The sequence below is a fragment of the Schistocerca cancellata genome, unplaced genomic scaffold, assembly GCF_023864275.1.
Source record: "Schistocerca cancellata isolate TAMUIC-IGC-003103 unplaced genomic scaffold, iqSchCanc2.1 HiC_scaffold_1148, whole genome shotgun sequence".
In the NCBI taxonomy this organism is placed as follows: Eukaryota; Metazoa; Arthropoda; class Insecta; order Orthoptera; family Acrididae; genus Schistocerca; species Schistocerca cancellata.
The window spans coordinates 4,132,890-4,154,984 of NW_026047147.1; the positions used below are offsets into that span (position 1 = coordinate 4,132,890).

At 45.1% G+C, this 22,095-nt stretch overlaps 1 protein-coding gene across 1 annotated transcript in view; it reads right to left on the reverse strand.

The window, feature by feature from the left end:
* Positions 1-218: 218 nt before the first annotated feature.
* Positions 219-22,095, reverse strand: part of LOC126159888 (ankyrin-1-like) — a 63,516-nt gene continuing 41,639 nt past the window's right edge. The window contains exon 4 of the mRNA XM_049916699.1: positions 219-629. Coding sequence (XP_049772656.1) covers positions 242-629 — 388 coding nt within the window. The 3' untranslated portion in view covers positions 219-241. The remainder of the gene's footprint in view (positions 630-22,095) is intronic.

Here is a 22,095-nt window from a genome sequence, read left to right on the forward strand (position 1 = left end):
TTGTTGCTGAGCTTTTGCGGACATTGCTTCTGAAATGTTTTACAGAGTGAATTCTCAAAAGGAAGGTTTGTCACGCTGGTTTACAGGTATCTCCTGTTGTTGCAATAGTTGTGTTACTGGAGGAATTGTGTGGACTGCAAAAGGTAGAAATGAATAGAGAAAGTGTTCATTTTTTCAATTTTTTTTATTTTAATATAATGTACAATGAAGTACATGATGTCATTTCCCCTACTGGCACGTATTAAGGCTCTGTTAGCATCTGGACGAGCTGACGATGGTTGCACAGTACGGCGTAGTCCAGTGGGGTCCTCCCGTCATTAGTCCACACCCCCCTGTCGGCTCCGGCCTCCAGCAACGCAGCCGTCGCTTCTGCGCGGCCACAGTATGCCGCGAAGTGCAGCGGCGTCCACTCCTTCAGAGACCTGGCGTTGGGGTCGGATGCCGCAGAGAGCAGCAGCCGCACCACAGCCGCGTCGCCTCTCTCTGCAGCCCAGTGCAGGGTGGTGCACCCGCTCTCGTCCCTCGCCCTCACGTCCGCCCCAGCCGCCAGCAACAGCCGCACCACCTCCACCGCCCCCACCTTAGCCGCCTGTATCAGCCACCTGCCTCGCTGTGCCCCAGAAAGGCTCCTGCACAAAACATCGACACACTTACTCTACTATCGAGACACACACACCAAATGAAAGAAACTGTCACAGCCACAAAACTGGCAATAATTCTGAATACACTTCTTCCGAGCAACAAGTCAAAAGTCTAGAAATCTCGCTTCTGCGATATGGGTTAACCAGCGTATTACAAACAGATCCACAGCACTAGCCCATAATCAAAAACTTTAGCCATCTCCCATCAAAAATAGGTGCACTTCATCTCCTACAAATTCATCTGGCACATTTCCTCATAATTCACTCCACAGATCCGCCTCCTTTCACCTTGGCATGAAGTTGCTATCCAATCCTTCATCTACATTCAAACACACCCCTAAAACTACCTTCTCTGAGTACCAATTCCTTCTGTCACTTAGGAAGAAAACACTGGAAACTAAACATGTCTGTAAGCACTGAAATACTACTTCCTCACCAGACAGCTAAGTCATTCAGACCAGTAACACGGAAATTTTCTGACATGCCGACAAAAAATATAAAAGTCACTGCTTCGTACACAATAAGTTGGTCGACCTATCTGAAATACAACAAGGGCACGAGGTCGACTCTCCCTGACACACACACACACACACACACACACACACACACACACACACACTCACTCACTACCCGCTGCATAATAATCGTCACATGTGCTCATATAATCTTGCATGCAACAAGAGATACATCCACTTGAACATTCATCTCGATCTACTTACACACTTTGCAAGCCACCATATGGTCTGTGGCAGACGGTATCCTGCACAACTACTATACTCAGTCATGTTAACTTTGTGTAACTTCTTGCAATTTTTGAAAATTCTGGACACAAACTAAGTTACACACCGCTACAGGCAGCGTAACACTTTCCATTTAGAGTTAAAAAGGTCTTCGGAACTGTAAACGTACACCAACTATGTTGCTCTCGAGTAAAATTTCTGTTTCAGTTGTAGTAGAAACACTTAAACCGTAACTTTAGACCAATCTCAAAAAAGTACTATATTTCCTGTATCTAATGCTATGCATAGATTAGATCATGCCAGAAAGAAATTAGGTGTCTGTAAGAAATAGAAACAGACAGTGTTGATTCATTATCGCATGTTCACTTACAAATATCAAAATGCTTGTATAGATCTGGCATTGCTGAAGTTGAACCAATGTCGCGAGAATCTCTCCCCACATCTGATGCAAGTTAAAGACTAATCCAAGCAAGAGTCGGCACAGAGAGAACTCGGGGCTAATGTTGCCTGTCACAATAAAAAGATTGTAGTTTAGACAAAAGTCAGCCTTACCGATATTGGACGATTCAACAAAGACGACCGAAAATAAACCACGCGGTTTGCCAGAACCGCCAAGAAAATCCACTAAGAAATTTGGGGAATAAATCCATCATTGCAGGCAGCATCTCAAAATAGGTAATTGGATCAACCATAGTGACTTTTGTATGGCTAAAAAAAATAGTGCTGACATTACACAAATTAGCTGTTGCTGTAAAAACAAAAAAATTATTTTCCTTGCAAGAAAGCTGTCTAGCGTAAGACACTGCATGAAATACGATTTACTTGCAACAGACCTCTAAGTAAAGGAAAGGTCCCTCTAGAGGGAACTCATTACTGACTGGCGATGCAAATACTTGATACAAGTCAGGAAATTAACAGAACTCTTTTATGTCGACGGTGGTGAACCAACGACATTCCTCTTAGAAGACGGTGACAGGGTCGTGACATTGGCACCAAAATGGACAATATGATAGTGGAAGCAACAGCGGTGAATGTTGTATCCAACACTGGGTTTATCTATAGGTCTACATCAATGTCGTCTTCACCGAAATATTTCCCATTACATATTATACATTTATTCCAGTGCTTCTTCCAATGCTTCAAACTATTCTGGAACAGTCCTTACAGTATAGTTTAGTTCTCTCAGATGTGCAGTTTGAATCTCATCTCTGATGTAAAAGACAGCTCTTTAAGGTTTGTCTTTATTTTTGAGAACAAAATGTCACACATGGAGCGAACGTGGGGCCAAGGACATCACTACAGTATTGTTTCTAGCCAAACATGCACAAGCACGCAACGAAGTGTGAGCAGGTGCGTTATCGCAGTGCAGAAACGGTGAACTGTTCCGCCACAAAGCCGGACTTCTTTCCGCATTGCTTCAAGCCATCGGGGTTGACCTGGTGAGAAGTTCTGCCTACTGGCCGTTTCATCTTGGGACAAGGAGTCGTGGTGCACTGTACTGTCAAAACCGAAGATTACTGTCAGAAACGTAACATTCACATTTCACTGGTCTCGGCCATCTGTCACCGAGACGATTGAGTTTTAGTTTACGCATCGTTTGGTTTAACTCTCAGTTCGTTTTCTATTATGAACTTCTCGTCATCCACATCTTCTTCTGAAGGTTTATACCGGCCGTTAACACCTATTTCACTCGTAGTATACTCACCAAAAGCAGTATATAATATTTCTAAAACCACGATGCATTTTAATCCGTCCTCATAGCAAATTTTAGTACAAATGCGGTAATCCGTTTTTACAGTAATACTCATAAAATACCAGTAACCTTTCTGACGCCTGACAACACACTAAATAACCGATACGCATAACCTCGTACACACAATGACAAAAAGGAAGTATGAATCTGAGTAATAAAACGCGTGAAATGATGAGTTTCCCGTTACTTCTGAGCACTACTCGTATCACAAGAATGGTTGCGCTTCAATCCACCCAATCAAGGGGTACTTTTACCTCTTAGAGGAAACACAATGGAAGAGCAAGTCTTCAGTTCTCCGGTATAATTACACCACATTTCGTTTATATTCTGAATATATCCATACATTTAGGAGGGAAGTGTAGATGAAAATGCATTCAGATGAACAGGCATTCGGTTCTGTCATATATTTGTAATAGATGTAGCAACCCTGGCTTTTGATTTCTATTCCTGTGTTGCTGTGATTTACTCCACAATGTTGTGTTTCGGGAGAGGGCTATCGTCTGCTGTCTTGCAGTGGTGCCAACTCATTTACCTAAAAATGAACACTGCCCGGATGGGTCTGCACAGTGCGTTGTCACCGATTTAAGGTGCGCACCGCGGAAACGCCGGCATGGCATTTCGGAACCGAGGTATATAGAAAAAGCAGGCAGGCCATTCTGGCCCCAAGCGAGTAAAAAAACTCGCAGACGGCCTCGCGCGCCTTGAGAGGAGAGAGGGGGGAGAGGAGAGGGGAAAGACGGGAGAGAGGAGAGGGGAGAGAGGGGGGAGAGGAGAGGGGAGAGAGCAGGAGAGGAGAGGGGAGAGAGGGGGGAGAGAAGAGGGGAGAGAGGGGGGAGAGGAGAGGGGAGAGAGGGGGGAGAGGAGTGGGGAGAGAGGGGGGAGAGGAGAGGGGAGAGAGGGGGGGAGAGGAGGGGAGAGAGGGGGGAGAGGAGAGGGGAGAGAGGGGGGAGAGGAGAGGACGGGAGAGGAGAGGACGGGAGAGGAGAGGACGGGAGAGGAGAGGAGAAGACGGGAGAGGAGAGGACGGGAGAGGAGAGGAGAGGACGGGAGAGGAGAGGACAGGAGAGGAGAGGACGGGAGAGGAGAGGACGGGAGAGGAGAGGACGGGAGAGGAGAGGACGGGAGAGGAGAGGACGAGAGAGGAGAGGAGAGGAGAGGACAGGAGAGGAGAGGACAGGAGAGGAGAGGACAGGAGAGGAGAGGAGAGGACGGGAGAGGAGAGGACGGGAGAGGAGAGGACGGGAGAGGAGAGGAGAGGACAGGAGAGGAGAGGACAGGAGAGGAGAGGAGAGGAGAGAGAGGGGGGAGAGGAGAGGGGAGAGAGGGGGGAGAGGAGAGGGGAGAGAGGGGGGGAGAGGGGAGGGGAGAGAGGGGGGAGAGGGGAGAGAGGGGGGAGAGGAGAGGGGAGTGAGGGGGGAGAGGAGAGGGGAGGAGAGACGGGAGAGGAGAGGAGAGGACGAGAGAGGAGAGGAGAGGACGGGAGAGGAGAGGAGAGGACGGGAGAGGAGAGGAGAGGACGGGAGAGGAGAGGAGAGGACAGGAGAGGAGACGACAGGAGAGGAGAGGAGAGGAGAGGACAGGAGAGGAGAGGACAGGAGAGGAGAGGACAGGAGAGGAGAGGAGAGGAGAGGAGAGGAGAGGACAGGAGAGGAGAGGACGGGAGAGGAGAGGACAGGAGAGGACAGGAGAGGAGAGGAGAGGACAGGAGAGGAGAGGAGAGGACAGGAGAGGAGAGGAGAGGACAGGAGAGGACAGGAGAGGAGAGGAGAGGACAGGACAGGAGAGGAGAGGAGAGGAGAGGACAGGAGAGGAGAGGAGAGGACAGGAGAGGAGAGGACAGGAGAGGAGAGGAGAGGACAGGAGAGGAGAGGAGAGGAGAGGAGAGGAGAGGACAGGAGAGGAGAGGACAGGAGAGGAGAGGAGAGGGACAGGAGAGGACAGGAGAGGAGAGGACGGGAGAGGAGGGGAGAGGAGAGGACAGGAGAGGAGGGGAGAGGAGAGGACAGGAGAGGAGAGGACAGGAGAGGAGAGGACGGGAGAGGAGAGGAGAGGACGGGGAGAGGAGAGGAGAGGACGGGAGAGGAGAGGACGGGAGAGGAGATGACGGGAGAGGAGAGGACGGGAGAGGAGAGGAGAGGACGGGAGAGGAGAGGAGAGGACGGGAGAGGAGAGGAGAGGACGGGAGAGGAGAGGGAGAGGACGGGGAGAGGAGAGGAGAGGACGGGAGAGGAGAGGAGAGGACGGGAGAGGAGAGGAGAGGACGGGAGAGGAGAGGAGAGGACAGGAGAGGAGAGGAGAGGAGAGGACGGGAGAGGAGAGGACGGGAGAGGAGAGGACGGGAGAGGAGAGGAGAGGAGAGGAGAGGAGAGGACAGGAGAGGAGAGGAGAGGAGAGGAGAGAGAGGGGGGAGAGGAGAGGGGAGAGAGGGGGAGAGGGGAGAGAAGGGGGAGAGGAGAGGGGGGAGAGGGGAGTGAGGGGGGAGAGGAGAGGGGAGGAGAGGACGGGAGAGGAGAGGACGGGAGAGGAGAGAGGACGGGAGAGGAGAGGAGAGGACGGGAGAGGAGAGGAGAGGACGGGAGAGGAGAGGACGGGAGAGGAGAGGAGAGGAGAGGAGGAGAGGACGGGAGAGGAGAGGAGAGGACGGGAGAGGAGAGGAGAAGACAGGAGAGGACAGGAGAGGAGAGGAGAGGACAGGAGAGGAGAGGAGAGGACAGGACAGGAGAGGAGAGGACAGGAGAGGAGAGGACAGGAGAGGGAGAGGACAGGACAGGACAGGACAGGAGAGGAGAGGAGAGAGAGGGGGAGAGGAGAGGGGAGAGGACAGGACAGGAGAGGAGAGGGAGAGGAGAGGAGAGGAGAGGAGAGGACAGGAGAGGAGAGGAGAGGACAGGAGAGGAGAGGAGAGGACAGGAGAGGACAGGAGAGGAGAGGAGAGGAGAGGAGAGGAGAGGACAGGAGAGGAGAGGAGAGGACAGGAGAGGAGAGGAGAGGACAGGAGAGGAGAGGAGAGGAGAGGACAGGAGAGGAGAGGAGAGGACAGGAGAGGACAGGAGAGGAGAGGAGAGGACAGGAGAGGAGAGGAGAGGAGAGGACAGGAGAGGAGAGGACAGGAGAGGACAGGAGAGGAGAGGACAGGACAGGACAGGAGAGGAGAGAGAGGAGAGGAGAGGACAGGAGAGGAGAGGAGAGGACAGGAGAGGAGAGGAGAGGAGAGGACAGGAGAGGAGAGGAGAGGAGAGGAGAGGAGAGGAGAGGAGAGGACAGGAGAGGAGAGGACAGGAGAGGAGAGGAGAGGACAGGAGAGGACAGGAGAGGAGAGGACGGGAGAGGAGGGGAGAGGAGAGGACAGGAGAGGAGGGGAGAGGAGAGGACAGGAGAGGAGAGGACAGGAGAGGAGAGGACGGGAGAGGAGAGGAGAGGACGGGAGAGGAGAGGAGAGGACGGGAGAGGAGAGGACGGGAGAGGAGATGACGGGAGAGGAGAGGAGAGGACGGGAGAGGAGAGGAGAGGACGGGAGAGGAGAGGAGAGGACGGGAGAGGAGAGGAGAGGACGGGAGAGGAGAGGAGAGGACGGGAGAGGAGAGGAGAGGACGGGAGAGGAGAGGAGAGGACGGGAGAGGAGAGGAGAGGACAGGAGAGGAGAGGAGAGGAGAGGACGGGAGAGGAGAGGACGGGAGAGGAGAGGAGAGGACAGGAGAGGAGAGGAGAGGAGAGGACAGGAGAGGAGAGGAGAGAGAGGGGGAGAGGAGAGGGGAGAGAGGGGAGAGGGGAGAGAAAGGGGGAGAGGAGAGGGGGGAGAGGGGAGTGAGGGGGGAGAGGAGAGGGAGGAGAGGACGGAGAGGAGAGGACGGGAGAGGAGAGGACGGGAGAGGAGAGGAGAGGACGGGAGAGGAGAGGACGGGAGAGGAGAGGAGAGGACGGGAGAGGAGAGGAGAGGAGAGGACGGGAGAGGAGAGGACGGGAGAGGAGGAGAGGACGGGAGAGGAGAGGAGAGGACGGGAGAGGAGAGGAGAAGACAGGAGAGGACAGGGAGAGGGAGAGGAGAGGACAGGAGAGGAGAGGAGAGGACAGGACAGGAGAGGAGAGGACAGGAGAGGAGAGGACAGGAGAGGAGAGGACAGGACAGGACAGGAGAGGAGAGGAGAGAGAGGGGGGAGAGGAGAGGGGAGAGGACAGGACAGGAGAGGAGAGGAGAGGAGAGGAGAGGAGAGGACAGGAGAGGAGAGGAGAGGACAGGAGAGGAGAGGAGAGGACAGGAGAGGACAGGAGAGGACAGGAGAGGACAGGAGAGGAGAGGAGAGGAGAGGAGAGGACAGGAGAGGACAGGAGAGGAGAGGAGAGGACAGGAGAGGAGAGGAGAGGACAGGAGAGGAGAGGAGAGAGGAGGGGGGAGAGGAGAGGGGGAGAGAGGGGGAGAGGAGAGGGGAGAGAGGGGGGAGATGGGAGAGAGGGGGGAGAGGAGAGGGGGAGAGGGGGGGAGAGGAGAGGGGAGAGGGGAGGAGAGGACGGGAGAGGAGAGGACGGGAGAGGAGAGGACGGGAGAGGAGAGGACGGGAGAGGAGAGGACGGGAGAGGAGAGGAGAGGACGGGAGAGGAGAGGACGGGAGAGGAGAGGACGGAGAGGAGAGGAGAGGACGGGAGAGGAGAGGAGAGGACAGGAGAGGAGAGGAGAGGACAGGAGAGGAGAGGACAGGAGAGGAGAGGACAGGAGAGGAGAGGAGAGGACAGGAGAGGAGAGGAGAGGACAGGAGAGGAGAGGAGAGGACAGGAGAGGAGAGGACAGGAGAGGAGAGGACAGGAGAGGAGAGGACAGGAGAGGAGAGGACAGGAGAGGAGAGGAGAGGAGGCTGCAGTGCCGTGCATTCAGCTTTGAGACAGCCACGAGCAAGGCTCGCTGTAAGTGTGCCGTGGCACATTGCATTAATAGTGCTCGAACGACGACAGATGTTACTTATCACGTTTTTCCCAAGGATGAGCACTTGCGACGTGAATGGATGGTTCGATGCAAACGCAAGGACAAAGTGAATGTGAAAACTGCACGTGTGTTATGAACGGGATTTGAGAAATGAGCTTCTAGGGTTACCTTCAAGGAAGAAGTTATCACCAGTAGCAATCCCCTGCATAAACATTCCGAATTGGCGTGGACAAGAAATTGCGGAAAGCGGTGATGCAAACAAAAGCGTAAGACGTCTGCACATACATAACACCTTCAATAATTGAAACTGAAAAATTACCACAATACAAACGAATTCACATAAATGCAACACTTTTTGACGCATTGCTTTACGGGAGTGAATGACTCGTTATGTTGTACAGGAAATTAATAATGTTGCTCAAGTTTATTTGCTTTTCCTCCTGGATAAAATAGCTACATTTGTCTTAGAAATAGCCGTTTTTTTATATTCTCGATATGTTAACTATTTTAAAGCTAGTATATAGTTCAAATGACAAATTCAGCATATTTCGCGTAATTTGTTTACATTTACTTCTGTAACAATAGCTGGTGCTGACCAGTTGACTTTGCAGCGTAGTGGTGTGGATTCTGACTCCCATGTTGGAGGTTATGGGTTCGTATACCTGTATTTCCTCTTACATTGTATTTTTACATTTTATCAAACTAGGCTATTGTAGCCGCTTATGCCACTGATATTTAATCCCTTTTGTCAATTGATCTTATTTTTAGCGAGAAATTAATGCAGTTGCATAGTACTTGGTCAAAAATTTTAGGAATAGTAGGCCTACTCGGTAAATAATTTTAGGAATAATAAAATTAAAATTAAATTTATGCTTTAGAGATCCGGAAGTCGTGCACAACGCTGTGGAGCAAGAAGTTTGCAAAAGCGAGCTTTGACGGCTTTAGAAACTGTGTCACCGAAAAAAAAAAAAAAAAAAAAAAAGTTGACCGAACCACATGTACAGATTCCGTTCATGCACCCACTGAACTAGTGACTAAGAATTTGCAAATTAATGAACTGAGGGCCGAGATTGAATGCACAGAAAGAAGCGGCACTAAAAAATGTGATGCAGCCTTACTTAGTAAAACAAAAGATCTCCGACGTTCTTTCGCTGAAGCGGGCAGAAAAGTCATCTGACGTGAAAGAAAAAGTAAAATTGCACAAAAGTGTAAATAGTGTATTGTCAAATTGTTTTACACCGGCGCAAATAAGATGTCTATTAAACGAAAATGAAAGGGTAAAGCGGAATTCAGAGGACATTGCCCATGCATTAACTTTAAGAGCTCTGTCACCTAAAGCATACACTTAGTTGCGAAAGCGAAAAATTCCTTTGCAGTGCAGGGCAACGCTTCAGAAATGGACAAAGGAATTTAAATGCAGACTTGGCATTCTTGAAGATATCCTGTGTTTATTGAAAGCCAAGTCACACACTTACTACTCTAGAGAGAGACAAGCTGTTGTGACATTTGACGAAATCAATGTTGATGGCCGCATATGTTACGATTCGTCTGAAGACGTAGGAGACGGACCACATTCCAATGTACAAGTTTGCACGATACGTGGGTTGTGGAAGCAGTGGAAACCACCAGTTTACTATGATTTCGACACTGTGATGACCAGTAATTTGCTTCAGAGCATCAGTAATGCAGTTGAGGAATCTGGAATCTGTGTTGTTTTGATGTGTGATATGGGCGGAAAAAATATAAAAGTTTGGAAGGAACTGTCTGTCAATACAGAGAGAGCTTATTTCGAAAATCAAGCAGACTGCACCACGAATGTATGGGTTTTCTTCGGTGTACCACACCTGTTAAAGTTATTACGGAACAGTTTCTTGGATACAGGTAATACGCTACCTGATGGGTCCAAAATATCTAAAGCAGCTATACAGGAACTTTTAAAGCATCAGAAGAATGACTTAACGATAACACACCACATTACTGAAGTGCACTGAAACTCAACTCGACAAGCAAGGCAGAATGTTCAGATGGCAGCGCGACTATTTTCACGACAAAAATGGTTCAAATGGCTCTGAGCAATATGGGACTTAACTTCTGAGGTCATCAGTCCCCTAGAACTTAGAACTACTTAAACCTAACTAACCTAAGGACATCACACACATCCATGCCCGAGGCAGGATTCGAACCTGCGACCGCGGCGGTCGCGCGGTTCCTGTAGCGCCTAGAACCGCTCGGCCACCCGTGCCGGCATTATTTTCACGACAAACAGCTCAGGCTTTCAAGTATGTTCTTCATAAAGACATCGAAAGTCATTTTATTGAACTCGTTAACGACGTCTTTGATGTCTTGAACTGTAGAGTTCCAAAATATGAATGCTCATCCCTCCGTAGTGGGTTGCGAATCCATCTCTCAATTTGAGAAAATACTTTGTACAGATTCTTAGACATCTGTCCAGCAATGTGCGTTGGTGACAAAGAAAGAATGTTGCCTTCCCAAAAAGGTTTTATAGCTTCAATAAAATCTCCCTTTGGTCTTTTCGAAAGTATGAAAACTGTGTAAGTTAGCTATTCATTAACTTGTAGACTGAATCAAGATTGCCTGGAAAGCTTTTTTCTAGGGTACGAGGATTAGGTATATTTCGTAACAATCCTACACCTTTTGAAGGAAGGAACAGGGCAAGTCTCCTTATACTGACGGGTAATGCAAGTGATATTTCTCTCTCTGGGAACACGTCAGTTACTAAAGAATTAAACACGGAGTCTTCCCAGTGTGACGTCGACCCGGATCCTGCATCCCTAAGTTTCATTACCAGTGAGCTCTGTGTGTATGTTGCTGACGAAGCGCCACTATGAGAAATCCCAGAAACTGTGAATGTGGAAGAAAATTTGGTGACATGTGGTAGCAATGGGGGATGACTCTGTAATGTGAGATGTTCTTCCGGATGCGGTAAAATACATTGCAGCCTATATTGCATTTAAGTGCCACAACATTGATAAATCACTAGGCTTTCCATCAGCAAAAAGTGAAGGAGATCATGCTACAGACTGGATATCAATTACATCTCGTGGGTCTTTACACTCCAACGCCAGTATGGGAAAACAACGGTGTTGCTGTTTGAAGAAGAATTTGCTGCTTTTCACGGAAATGGAGTGTGTAGACAAAAAAATGTCGTAAAGTCTCTGTGCTCTATTACAAAACAAAAGTTTCCTGAGGTCCATGAACCAGTTATTACTCTTTATGTAAAAACGAGAACATTTGTAAGGATTAGGCATCTTAATCAAGAAGCAAAGTTGGAAGCAATGAATAAATGTGCCGCAAAGAGGAAGCAGTTATGGATTGCATCGTCGTCTGGTAAACGGCAGTAGAAACAGACTACATTCATATTTGCTTCTTCATCAAACGAGCGAGTTATTTTTCAACTTAATTATCATTTATTTACTGTTAATGTGTGCAAAACCTCTCATGTCCCTTGTTTTGACTGAAAGATAGTGTCATGAATCCCAAGTATGTCAGATGATACGCGCCAGACCACACAACGAGGTATCATCCAATGTAGCTTGTCCAGTACATCTCTCTCTCTCTCTCTCTCTCTCTCTCTCTCTCTCTCTCTCTCAAACAGCCATTCCAAATGTGCCTAGCAGTCGATGGTGTGCAATTTGACTATATTCTCAATTAAAATGTAAAACCACACTTCACTAAGGAGAGTATTTAGTTTGTGGATGACAAGGCATCAGTTATTTTGAATAAATGTTTAGCTTATTTAAAATCTATTCTGTCTACGTACAATTTCGAGTAGTTTCTAATTTCTGACAGCAGGTCTTTTGCGTTGTAGAACCACCCGGGTGCTTCCAGGCAGAGACAGGCTGAGCTGACAGAAGGTCATGAGATACCGATATCTACACATACAGATGGCAGCAGTATTGCGTACACAAGGAATAAAAGGGCAGTGCGTTGGCGCCGCTGTCACCTAGAACTTACAACTAAGTATACCTAACTAACCTAAGGACATCACACACATCCATGCCCGAGGCACGATTCGAACCTGCGACCGTAGCAGTCGCTCGGCTCCAAACTGTAGCGCCGGTGCTGCATCACAGACTGGACCACCTGTGATGGTGTACTCAACGATGAACCTGGGTGCACGTTTGTCAAAACGTCATTTTTTCGGATGACTCCAGGTTCTGTTTACAGTATCATGATCGTCGCATCTGTGTTTTGCGACATCGCAGTGAACGCAAATAGGGAGCATGTACTCGTTATCGCCATACTGGTGTATCACCCGGCGTGATGGTATGGGGTGCCATTGGTTACTCGTCTCTGTCACCTCTTGTTCGCATTGACGGCACTTTCAACAGTGGACGTTACATTTCAGACCCGTGGCTCTACCCTTCATTCAATCCACACGAAACCCTACATTTCAGCAGGATAATTCATGACCGCATGTTGCAGGACTTGTACGGGCCTTTCTGGATATAGAAAATGTTCAACTGCTGCCCTGGCCAGCACATTCTCCAGATCTCTCACCAATTAAAAACGTCTGGTCAATGGTGGCCGAGCAACTGGCTCTTCACAATACACCAGTCACTACTCTTGATGAACTGTGGTATTGTGTTGAAGCTGCACGGGCAGCTGTACCTGTACACGCCATCCAAACTCTGTTTGACTCAATGCCCAGGCGTATCAAGGCCGTTATTACGGCCAGAGGTGGTTGTTCTGGGTACTGATTTCTCTGGATCTATGCACCTAAACTGAGTGAAAATGTAATCACATGTCAGTTCTAGTATAATATATTTATCCAATGAATACCCATTTATTATCTGAATTTCTTCTTGGTGTAGCAACTTTAATGGTCAGTAGTGTATCTTCTAACAGAAATCATTGGGTCATTATTGCCTCATATTCCTAGACATCTCCAAAATCCAAACTGATATTCCCCGACATCAGCTTCTACGAGTTTTTCCATTATTCTGCAAGGAGCTCATGTTAATAATTTGCAACCCAATGACGTAACTGGTATTTCATTAGTGCTCACACCTGTCAGCAACTGCTTTCTTTGGAACTGAAATCTCATATTATTCTTGAAATGTGAGGGTATTTCACCTCCCTCATACATCTTGCACACTAGATGGGAGATTTGTGTCATACAAGATGGGAGAGTTTTGTCATACCTTGCTCTCCCAAAACTGTCAGTAGCTCTGAAGGAATGCTGTCTGCTACGAGGTTCTTGAGGTCATTGGTCCCCAGACTTACACACTACTTAAACTAACATGCTAAGAACACCACACACACACACACACACACACACACACGCACACACACACCTTCTAGACAGTCCTCCTTAGCCATTTTGCACTTCTCGTCAATAATTTTTTAAACATTCATATTTCCTTTTGCCTGCTTTATTTGCTGAATTTTTATAGTTTCTTCTTTTAACAGTTGAACTCAGTATCTCTTGCATTAACCAAGGATTTCTATTTGGCCCTGTTTTTTACCTATTTGATCTTTTTCTACCTTCTCTGAAAGCTACCAATTCACCCCCCAAAACTTTATTCTTTGTTTTTCATTGTCATAGTTTGTTATTGTGTGTGCTGTAAGTCCATTGCTTCCTTCTCTAACAGTAAGTTTCTCACTTTTTTCGTTGTAACATAACCTGTTGTGTTTGCATCCCAATCATTTCCCCACTACTTACCTTTCCAAGTCTTGCATCTCATCCTGGCATTCTATTTTTTTATGCTTTGTTTCACATTCTCTACGGAGCATACTGATTTTGACATCAGCATGTGCTGCATAATTATTACTATTATCCTGGACACTAAGTATACAATTCGACACTATCGATTATGTCTTCAGTGTGCATGTACCACATGTAGGTGTGTGTCACCTTATATTGAGCCTTTTTAAAATTGCTTTACTTGTAGGTATGTACTTCTTGTGCCAAATTACGCGTTATTACCCGCATGATTTGTATGCACGAAAATTGAAATATTTCTGTTTGATGCCTGCTCCTGATATAATTTCAACACATTCTCTGTCTTCCATGACTGCCAGTCGAAATGGGTGTGCTTCTGTTGCCTGCCTGAGGTGCAGGAGGGTTTTAAATGTTCACTGGATTCCAAAGTCGATATCTGCAGCTGATTATCTTGGTCAATCAAAACAGGAAGTTCTTGAATCTCTATACAGGAGGGAATCAACATCTACATCTACATGGTTACTCTGCAGTTCACACTGAAGTGCCTGGCAGAGGGTTGAATGAACCTGTTTCATACTATTTCTCCACCATTCCACTCTCAAATGGCGTGTAGGAAAAAGGAACACCTCAATCTTTCCATTGGAGCTCTGATTTCTCTTATTTTATTATGTTGATCATTTCGCCCTACATAGATGGATGTCAACAAAAAATTTTCCATCGGAAGAGAAAGCTGGCAATTGAAATTTCGTAAACAGATCTCGCCGCAAAGAAAACCGCCTTTGTTTCAGTGACTGCCACACCAACTCGCGTATCATATCAGTGACACTCTCACCCATATTCCGCGATAACAAGAAACGAACTGCCCTTCTTTGCACTTTTTCGCTGTCCTCCGCCAATCGTACCTGGTAAAGATCCCACACGATGCAGCAGTATTCCAGCAGAGGACGTACAAGTGTAATGTAGGCTCTCTTTGGTAGGTTTGTCCCATCTTCTAAGTTTCTGCCAACAAAGTGCAGTCTGTTTCGCCTTTCCCACAATATTATCTATGTGGTCATTCCAATTTAAGTTGCTCGTAATTGTAATTCCTAGGTATTTAGTTGAATTGACAGCCCTTCAATTTGTGCGATTTATCGTATACCCAAAATTTAGCGGATTTCTCTTAGTACCTATGTCGATGACCTCGCACTTTTCTTTGTTTGGTGCCAACTGCCACTTCCCGCATCATAAAGAAATTCTCTCTAGATCATTTTGTAACTGGAATTGATCGTCTGATGATTTCACTAGACGGTAAATTACAGCGTCATCTGCAAACAATCTAAGGGGGCAGCTCGATTATCACCTAGATCATTTATGTAAATCAGGAACAGCAGAGGGCCTATGACACTACCTTGCGGAACGCCGTATATGACTTCTATTCTACTCGATGATTTGCCGTCTGTCAGTATGAACTGTGACATCTCTGCGAGGAAATCAAGAATCCAGTCACACAACAGAGACGATACTTCATACGTATCAAATTTGATTAATACCGGATGTACACGTGGACAAGGAAAAAAATTCCCGGATTTTTCCCAGATTTCCCACTTAAAAATACACTTTCTCCCGCGTGAAAACACTTTTTCCGTCTTAAGTGACAGTATATTTTCCCTCGGAAGTGCAAAACTTATCAATCCTTTGAATTGTTATGGTTCTGGACATGGGCGTAGAATTTACTGGCACTTTAGAAAACGAAACTCAGGGAAAAAGACACGTTTTGGAAATATCTTTGATGTGCAGCGACATGTACGTTGTGTATTTTCGTATTACCACAGCACACATTGGAATTCCACCAAACACCACATGTTACTTTCCGAATCACTGAAATCGAGATTGTGATGCGCTTTTGTAAGGCAGTCACAGATCATGTCACATGATCTTGCCAGCTCATGACAACGAGTATTCAGAGCATAGGACGCGTGATGTAGTCAGCCAATAGCAACTTCCTTGTTAAGCAGCGGTAACACACAAGTTAATGGCTTACATTAATATACATAGTGTTGCTACAAGAAAAGAAAAGCTTCCACATATAATATTGGTCACTAAGGTTAATAAGCTGCAAGAGAAACTAATCTTTCGATATAATGTTGATTTTTTGCGCGTGTTACACTTTAAGATACATCACACAAATGTGGCAGTAAAATTTTCAATAATGACAAATGTCTGATCTTCAGGGTTTGAAATTCTTCTAAATGGCTTGTCATCAAAGAGTTGATTTTTAAATGGAGTCAAACACACTGTGATTTAAGAATTTCGTGGTACATCCTCACGCATAGTCCAACTTGCGTTAAAGGATATTTACTTTGAAAGTAATGCTTTTCAAACCAGCATTCGCAATATTTTTCCACGACCTGCTGGAAACAGGTTCGTTCCAGCAGCTGCCAGAGAGCGCCAGGTAAGAGGCGCCCCGGGCTTGCGCAGCTAACATAACGTAGGAAGCCCGTCTGTACGTACATGTAAAACATTAAAAGATCTTACATTACGTTGTAAAAGCAGTAAGACGTCACAGGGTACTCCAAGAGATCATAATTTCGTGAACCATACTAAAATGTGCACATTTAAACTGCAACGTAAAGTGCACATTCGTATGTCCAGATTCAGATGAAAAGTTTCTTGGAGTACCAGTACTGCATTAGCTCATGTATGGTTCTTTATTATGGCATAATGCCACATGTGCTAGAAGATGAAAACTTGCACTTCAAATGCAGCGAACAGTTGAAACTAGCCAGTACTGTGGAATTAAAAATTTCGTTTCAAATACATTGGATGCCTCTGCGGAAAAGGTTAATGAAAGCCAAATTTCATGAAAGCCAAATTTCTTTAGCAAACAGACAAAAATAACTTCATTGTTCTGCAAGGCGATTAGTGCTCGACTGTTAGAAAGGTGGAAACAAAATAAAATCTGAAACTAATAACGTATATCAGCCTTTGGTAATTATGGGAATGTATTTTGATTCACTCGATACCTCCCGGCCAAAGATATCCGCTTTTCTTTCATTTGACGCAAGAGTAAACGAAGGAGAAACAGCAAAACCACTGAACATCAACACGGGTCACGTGGAGACTGCCCGCTGTAGTTCAGACTTCTCTGCGCATCAGCCTCGCATCTACGATATTTGCGAACCGGGTCAATACTAAAAAAAATCGAATTTTCAAAAGTACCCTATGCGCATCTTGTAAAGCACATCATTCTGAAAAATTTGAAACAAAAACATACGTGTTCGAGAAAATATAAGACATGTTATTTGGCCTTAAGTGTGCCGAAGTGCAGTGCCACGCCTCTTCGTACAGCGTTCTCCTATCGCACGTCACTGTATTTCGCTCTGTGGAATTGAAACGTGTATATTTTGTAAGCGATGACATTAAACTATATTCAGGACTGTGGAAATAGAAATGTCCTGTGCTGCCTCTCCTGCTCCCAGTCAGCCAGTTTGACAGCCTGCCCCTCTTTATTTTTTAAAAAACTCACCATTAATAGCGGATGACATTATTTGTAACCGGGAGAACAAGAATCCTTCAGAAAATTTGGACTCTTTATTGCCTAATAGCTAATAACTTCTTGTTTTGTGTGACAAAGTAAAATACAGGATACATAAAACCAATATAGACAAGAGACAAGCAAGAAAGTACACATTTCAATACTTATCTCCTGGCATTTTTTCTCTCTAATCTTGCTACAGCTTTAAATGGCGTGCTTTTGCTTTCTGCACAAGAATCTATTACCTCACCAAAGTTGGTCAAACTTTTTGCTGCATTAAAAATCGAAATTTCGTTACCTAATACTGAAAAAGCTGTTAATACAAATAATACCCAAGACTGGTGTGGTTTCTGGATCTTATTACATCTATTTTGTCGCTGGATGCTAAATAAAACAAAACAGGCCTTTCTAATATTGTACCAATTTAGCGAGACTGTTTTGACACAAATGGTCATTTTTAAAACACGATAGAATATAATTCACTAAGTACCAATATCAAATGCCTATTAGGCCTACAACAAGCAAAAAGCTTTATGTTAGGAAATAGTTTCACATTTCATTCATACGCACCAGTTTCTTAAGCACGAGATCGGAAAGTAGTATTACGAAATTCTTATATAAATTTGGAATAGTCTCGTCCTTCCATAATTTGTGTGATGTCCTCGTTTATTCTGCTTCCTTGTTCTAACAATCTTGTCATCACCAATTCTGTGGATATTCCTGTCACTGTCAAAATTTGTTCGCCGATCAACTTCAGTAACCCTGCCCGAATCACTGGTTTAGTTACCCCGCGATTGTTCTGCCATTAGGCGTTGTTACAAATTCGTACAAAACGTTTTCTGCGTTACTTCCGAATCAGAACTTAAGCGGCTGATAGCCGGCGACTGTACAACTGGTCCTTACTAGTGTAGCAATCTGGCCAGAAAGTTTCTGTCAAAATTTCATTTTCTTGGATACAACGAGAAGATAATACGTAATCTTACCCACTTGTTATTCCTGCAGTTGTTTATTTCCATTCTGGTAGACTGAATCTATGGATTTCGCTACGAATTATAACAAAGCTGACCATTCGAAAATCCAATCAACCACATCATCAGACAGCCACTGGCATTCATCCGTTCGGCTTTACTCAGCTCAGCTCGTACGGGCCCCATCCCCTTTTGTCTGCAGAAAGTTTATTTTCTAGATGCGATGAGGATTCTCCTGACGTATCACATACACCACGCACGCATTCAAAAATCAACTTACGATTCATTCAGAAATGAACTTAAAATGTGTTCAGAAACCAACAAGGATGAGTTTCAAAATCATATAAATGATCGATAGATCAACGTGGTCTGGATGTTAGGCACTTTGTGAAACAAGTTTTTTTTCCCTTGAGAACATGAATTTGGCGCCCCCTTTTCCCGGTACCATCTAGCTGCTTGCTGCGACTGCTTGCACAGTGGAGAGCCACATTCCTGTAGCCAGAAGCGGGAGAATATGCTTCACAAACGCGACTCAATTGCGCATGCGCATGAGCTCGCTCGTAACTGCTAACACGAATGTAATGTAAACAGTTGTGACTTCACGGTCATCGGAAGGAATTTGTTGTTATGAAGTATTGCACAGTCTTCCTAAAGCCTTTGACACATTTTGCTGTCGGCAGACGCTTGCATGAGGACTCTGTTGTCATCGTATATGGTGCATTTCCTTTGCATTTCAAGTTATTTTGGTTTTTTTCTCTCGTTAAGTTTCATTGTTGCAGTATTATTCTGCAGTTGCGGGATACAGTAATATCATTTGTTAGAGTAACGGTTCTTGCTAGTCAAAATTACAAAAATTTAACTGAAAACTAAAACAATGAAAAATTCCCAGAATTCTAAAAAATTCCCAGGTTTTTCCTGGTTTTCTCCCGGATGAAAAAATTCCCGTGTCCTTGAAATGCAGCAAATAGTTGAAACTAGCCAATAATGTGGAATTGAACACTTCATTTCAAACAAACTGGCTGCCTCAGCGGAAAAGATCAATAAAAGCTGAATTACTTCAGCAAAGCGACAAAATTAACTTCATTGTTCTGCAAGATAATTAATGCTTGACTGTCAGAAAGGTGGAAATTGTATTAAAATCTGGAACTAATGACATATTTTAATCTTCCATAATTGTGTGAATGTATTTTAATTCACTTGATATCTCCCAGCCACAGACACCACTCCCTTTCATTTGACATGACAGCAGTGAACGAAGAGGAAACGGGTAAAGTCACTAAATGTGAACACAGATCACCCCCCCCCCCCCCAACTACAAGACAACCTGATCTGCGCATCAACCCTGGATCTATGATATTTCTTACCAGGGCAATACTAGATGGTTAGATGGTGGCGCCACCCCCCCTCCACCCCTCCCTCAAGCGCTTGAGATAGGGCGTAAAAAAAAACTTTTCAAAAAATGTTCATTTTGTAGCGCACTTCTTCCTGAAGAGTCCTATGCATAAAACATATAACTTCGAGGAAATTTAGGACGCGGTATTTGGTCTTAAGTGTGCCAAAGTGCAGTGCCACGCCTCTTAACACAGCGTTCTCTTACTGCACTGCACGCCACTGCACTTTGCACTGTGTGACTCAAATGTGTATTTTGTAACAGATGCCATCGAACTACATTCAGGACAGCGGAAATTAAAATGTCCTTTGTTTTTTAAACAAAATAATCTCGCAATTAATACTGGATGGAATTATTTGTAACCGGAAGAGGAAGATTTCTTCAAAAAATGTCGATTCTTTATTGCTTAATAGCTAATAACTTTCCATTCTGTGTGACATAAAATGAAATACAGGATACACAAAACCAGGTAAGACAAGAGACAGACAAGCAAGGCAGAACATATTTCTTCAATCCTTGCATTCTTTTCTCACTAATCTTGCTCTAGCTTTACATGCCGTGCTTTCCTTTCTGTGAAAGAATCTGTTACCTCATCAAAATTCGTCAACTGTTTTGCTACAAGAAAAATCGAAATGTCGTTGTCTAATACTAAAAAAACTTTTAATACAAATAGTACCAAAGACTGGTGTGGTTTCTCGATCTCATTACGTCTATAGCCACTGTTTGCAGGATGAAAGAAAATAGGCCTTTCTAATATTGCAGCAACTGTAACACACACCAAACAAGCGAGATCGTTTTGGTAACAATGGTCATTTTTATAATACAGCAGAATATAACTCTGCCAAGTAATAATATGAAATGCCTGTTTGGCCTACTACAAGCAAAAGGCTTTATGTTAGGAAATAGTTTCATGTTTCATTCATAAGCTCCAGTTTCTAAAGCATGAGATCGAAAAGTAGAAAAGTAGTAGTACGAAATTTTTGTATAAATTTGGAACCGCCCCGTTTCTTCTCCTTCCTCGTTCTAACAAAATCTTCTCATCCCTAATTCTGTAACTATTCCTATCATTGTCAAAGCTCATTCTCCAGTTAACTCTACTAACTCTGCCAGAATCACCGGTTTAGTAATTATCCAGCGATTATTCTCCGGTTAGGTGTTATTACGTGTTCGTACAACGCGTTTTCCGCGCTTCTCCCAGAATGGAACTTAAGCGGCTGCTAACCAGGAAATGTGCAACTTGCCCTCTCTAGTGTAGCGACCTGGTCAAAAACTTTGTCAAACTTTCATTTTCTTTGATACAGCGACAAGATAATACGTTAATATTTCGTATCTGTTATTCCTGTTAGTCGTTCATTTCCACTCTTGTAGTCTGAATCTACGGACGTAGCTATACGCTCATCATCTGCATACCAGTCAGTCACACACACACACACACACACACACACACACACACACTACACTCACCCGTGCGGCTTTATTCCGCTCAGCTCGTGTAGCCCTGTCCCCTTTTGTCTGCAGGAAAGTTTATTTCCAGATGCGACGAGGATTCCCCTGGCAGGTACATCACATACACTATGCACGCATTCAAAAATCAACTTATGATTCATTCAGAAATCAACTTAGAATGTGATCCAAAATGTTCAAAAATCAACAGCGATGAGCTTCAAACTCTCTTGAATAATCGATAGACCAATGTGCTCTAGATGCTAGGTGCTTTGTCAAATAAGGTTATTTTTCCTCAACAATACGAATTTGCCCCCCCCCCCCCTCGCCACCGAAATTGCCGCCTGGTTCAGATACTCCGGTTTGCTGCGTGCCGAACCAACAGCGACATTCCTCTTTCCAGAAGTGAAAGAAGTTACTACTCAGACGCAACTCAACTGCACATGCGCGTGATTCCGCTCGTAACTGCTTAAATGAATCTGATGTAAACAGTTGTGACTTAACACTCATCGGAGGTAATTTGTTGTGACGAAGCACTGCATTGTCTTCCTACAGCCTTTCACACATTTTGCTGTTGGCAGACACTTGTATGAGCACTGTTTTTTTTTGTTTATATATGAACCATTTCCTTTGCATTTTAAATTTCATTCCCTCGTTCATATTTTGTTGCTGCAGTATTATTCTGCAGTAGCAGGATACAGTAATGTCCTTTGTTAGCGTATCGGTTATTACCAGTCAAAATGACAAAAAATTAACTGAAAACTAAATCAATGAAAAACTCCCGGGATTCTAGAAAATTCCCGTTTTTCCCGATTTTCTTGTGGATGAAAAAATTCCTGGGTGTTTCCCAGATCTTCCGGGCCGTATACACCATGTAATAGTCTTGTTAGGAATGGTATCAAAACCCTTCTGGAAATCAAGGAATATGGAATCGATCTTAGATCCCTTGTCGACAGCACTCATTACTTCATGGGAATAAATAGCTAGCTGTGTTGCACAAGAACGATATTTTCTGAATCCGTGTTGGTTATGTATCAATAAGTCA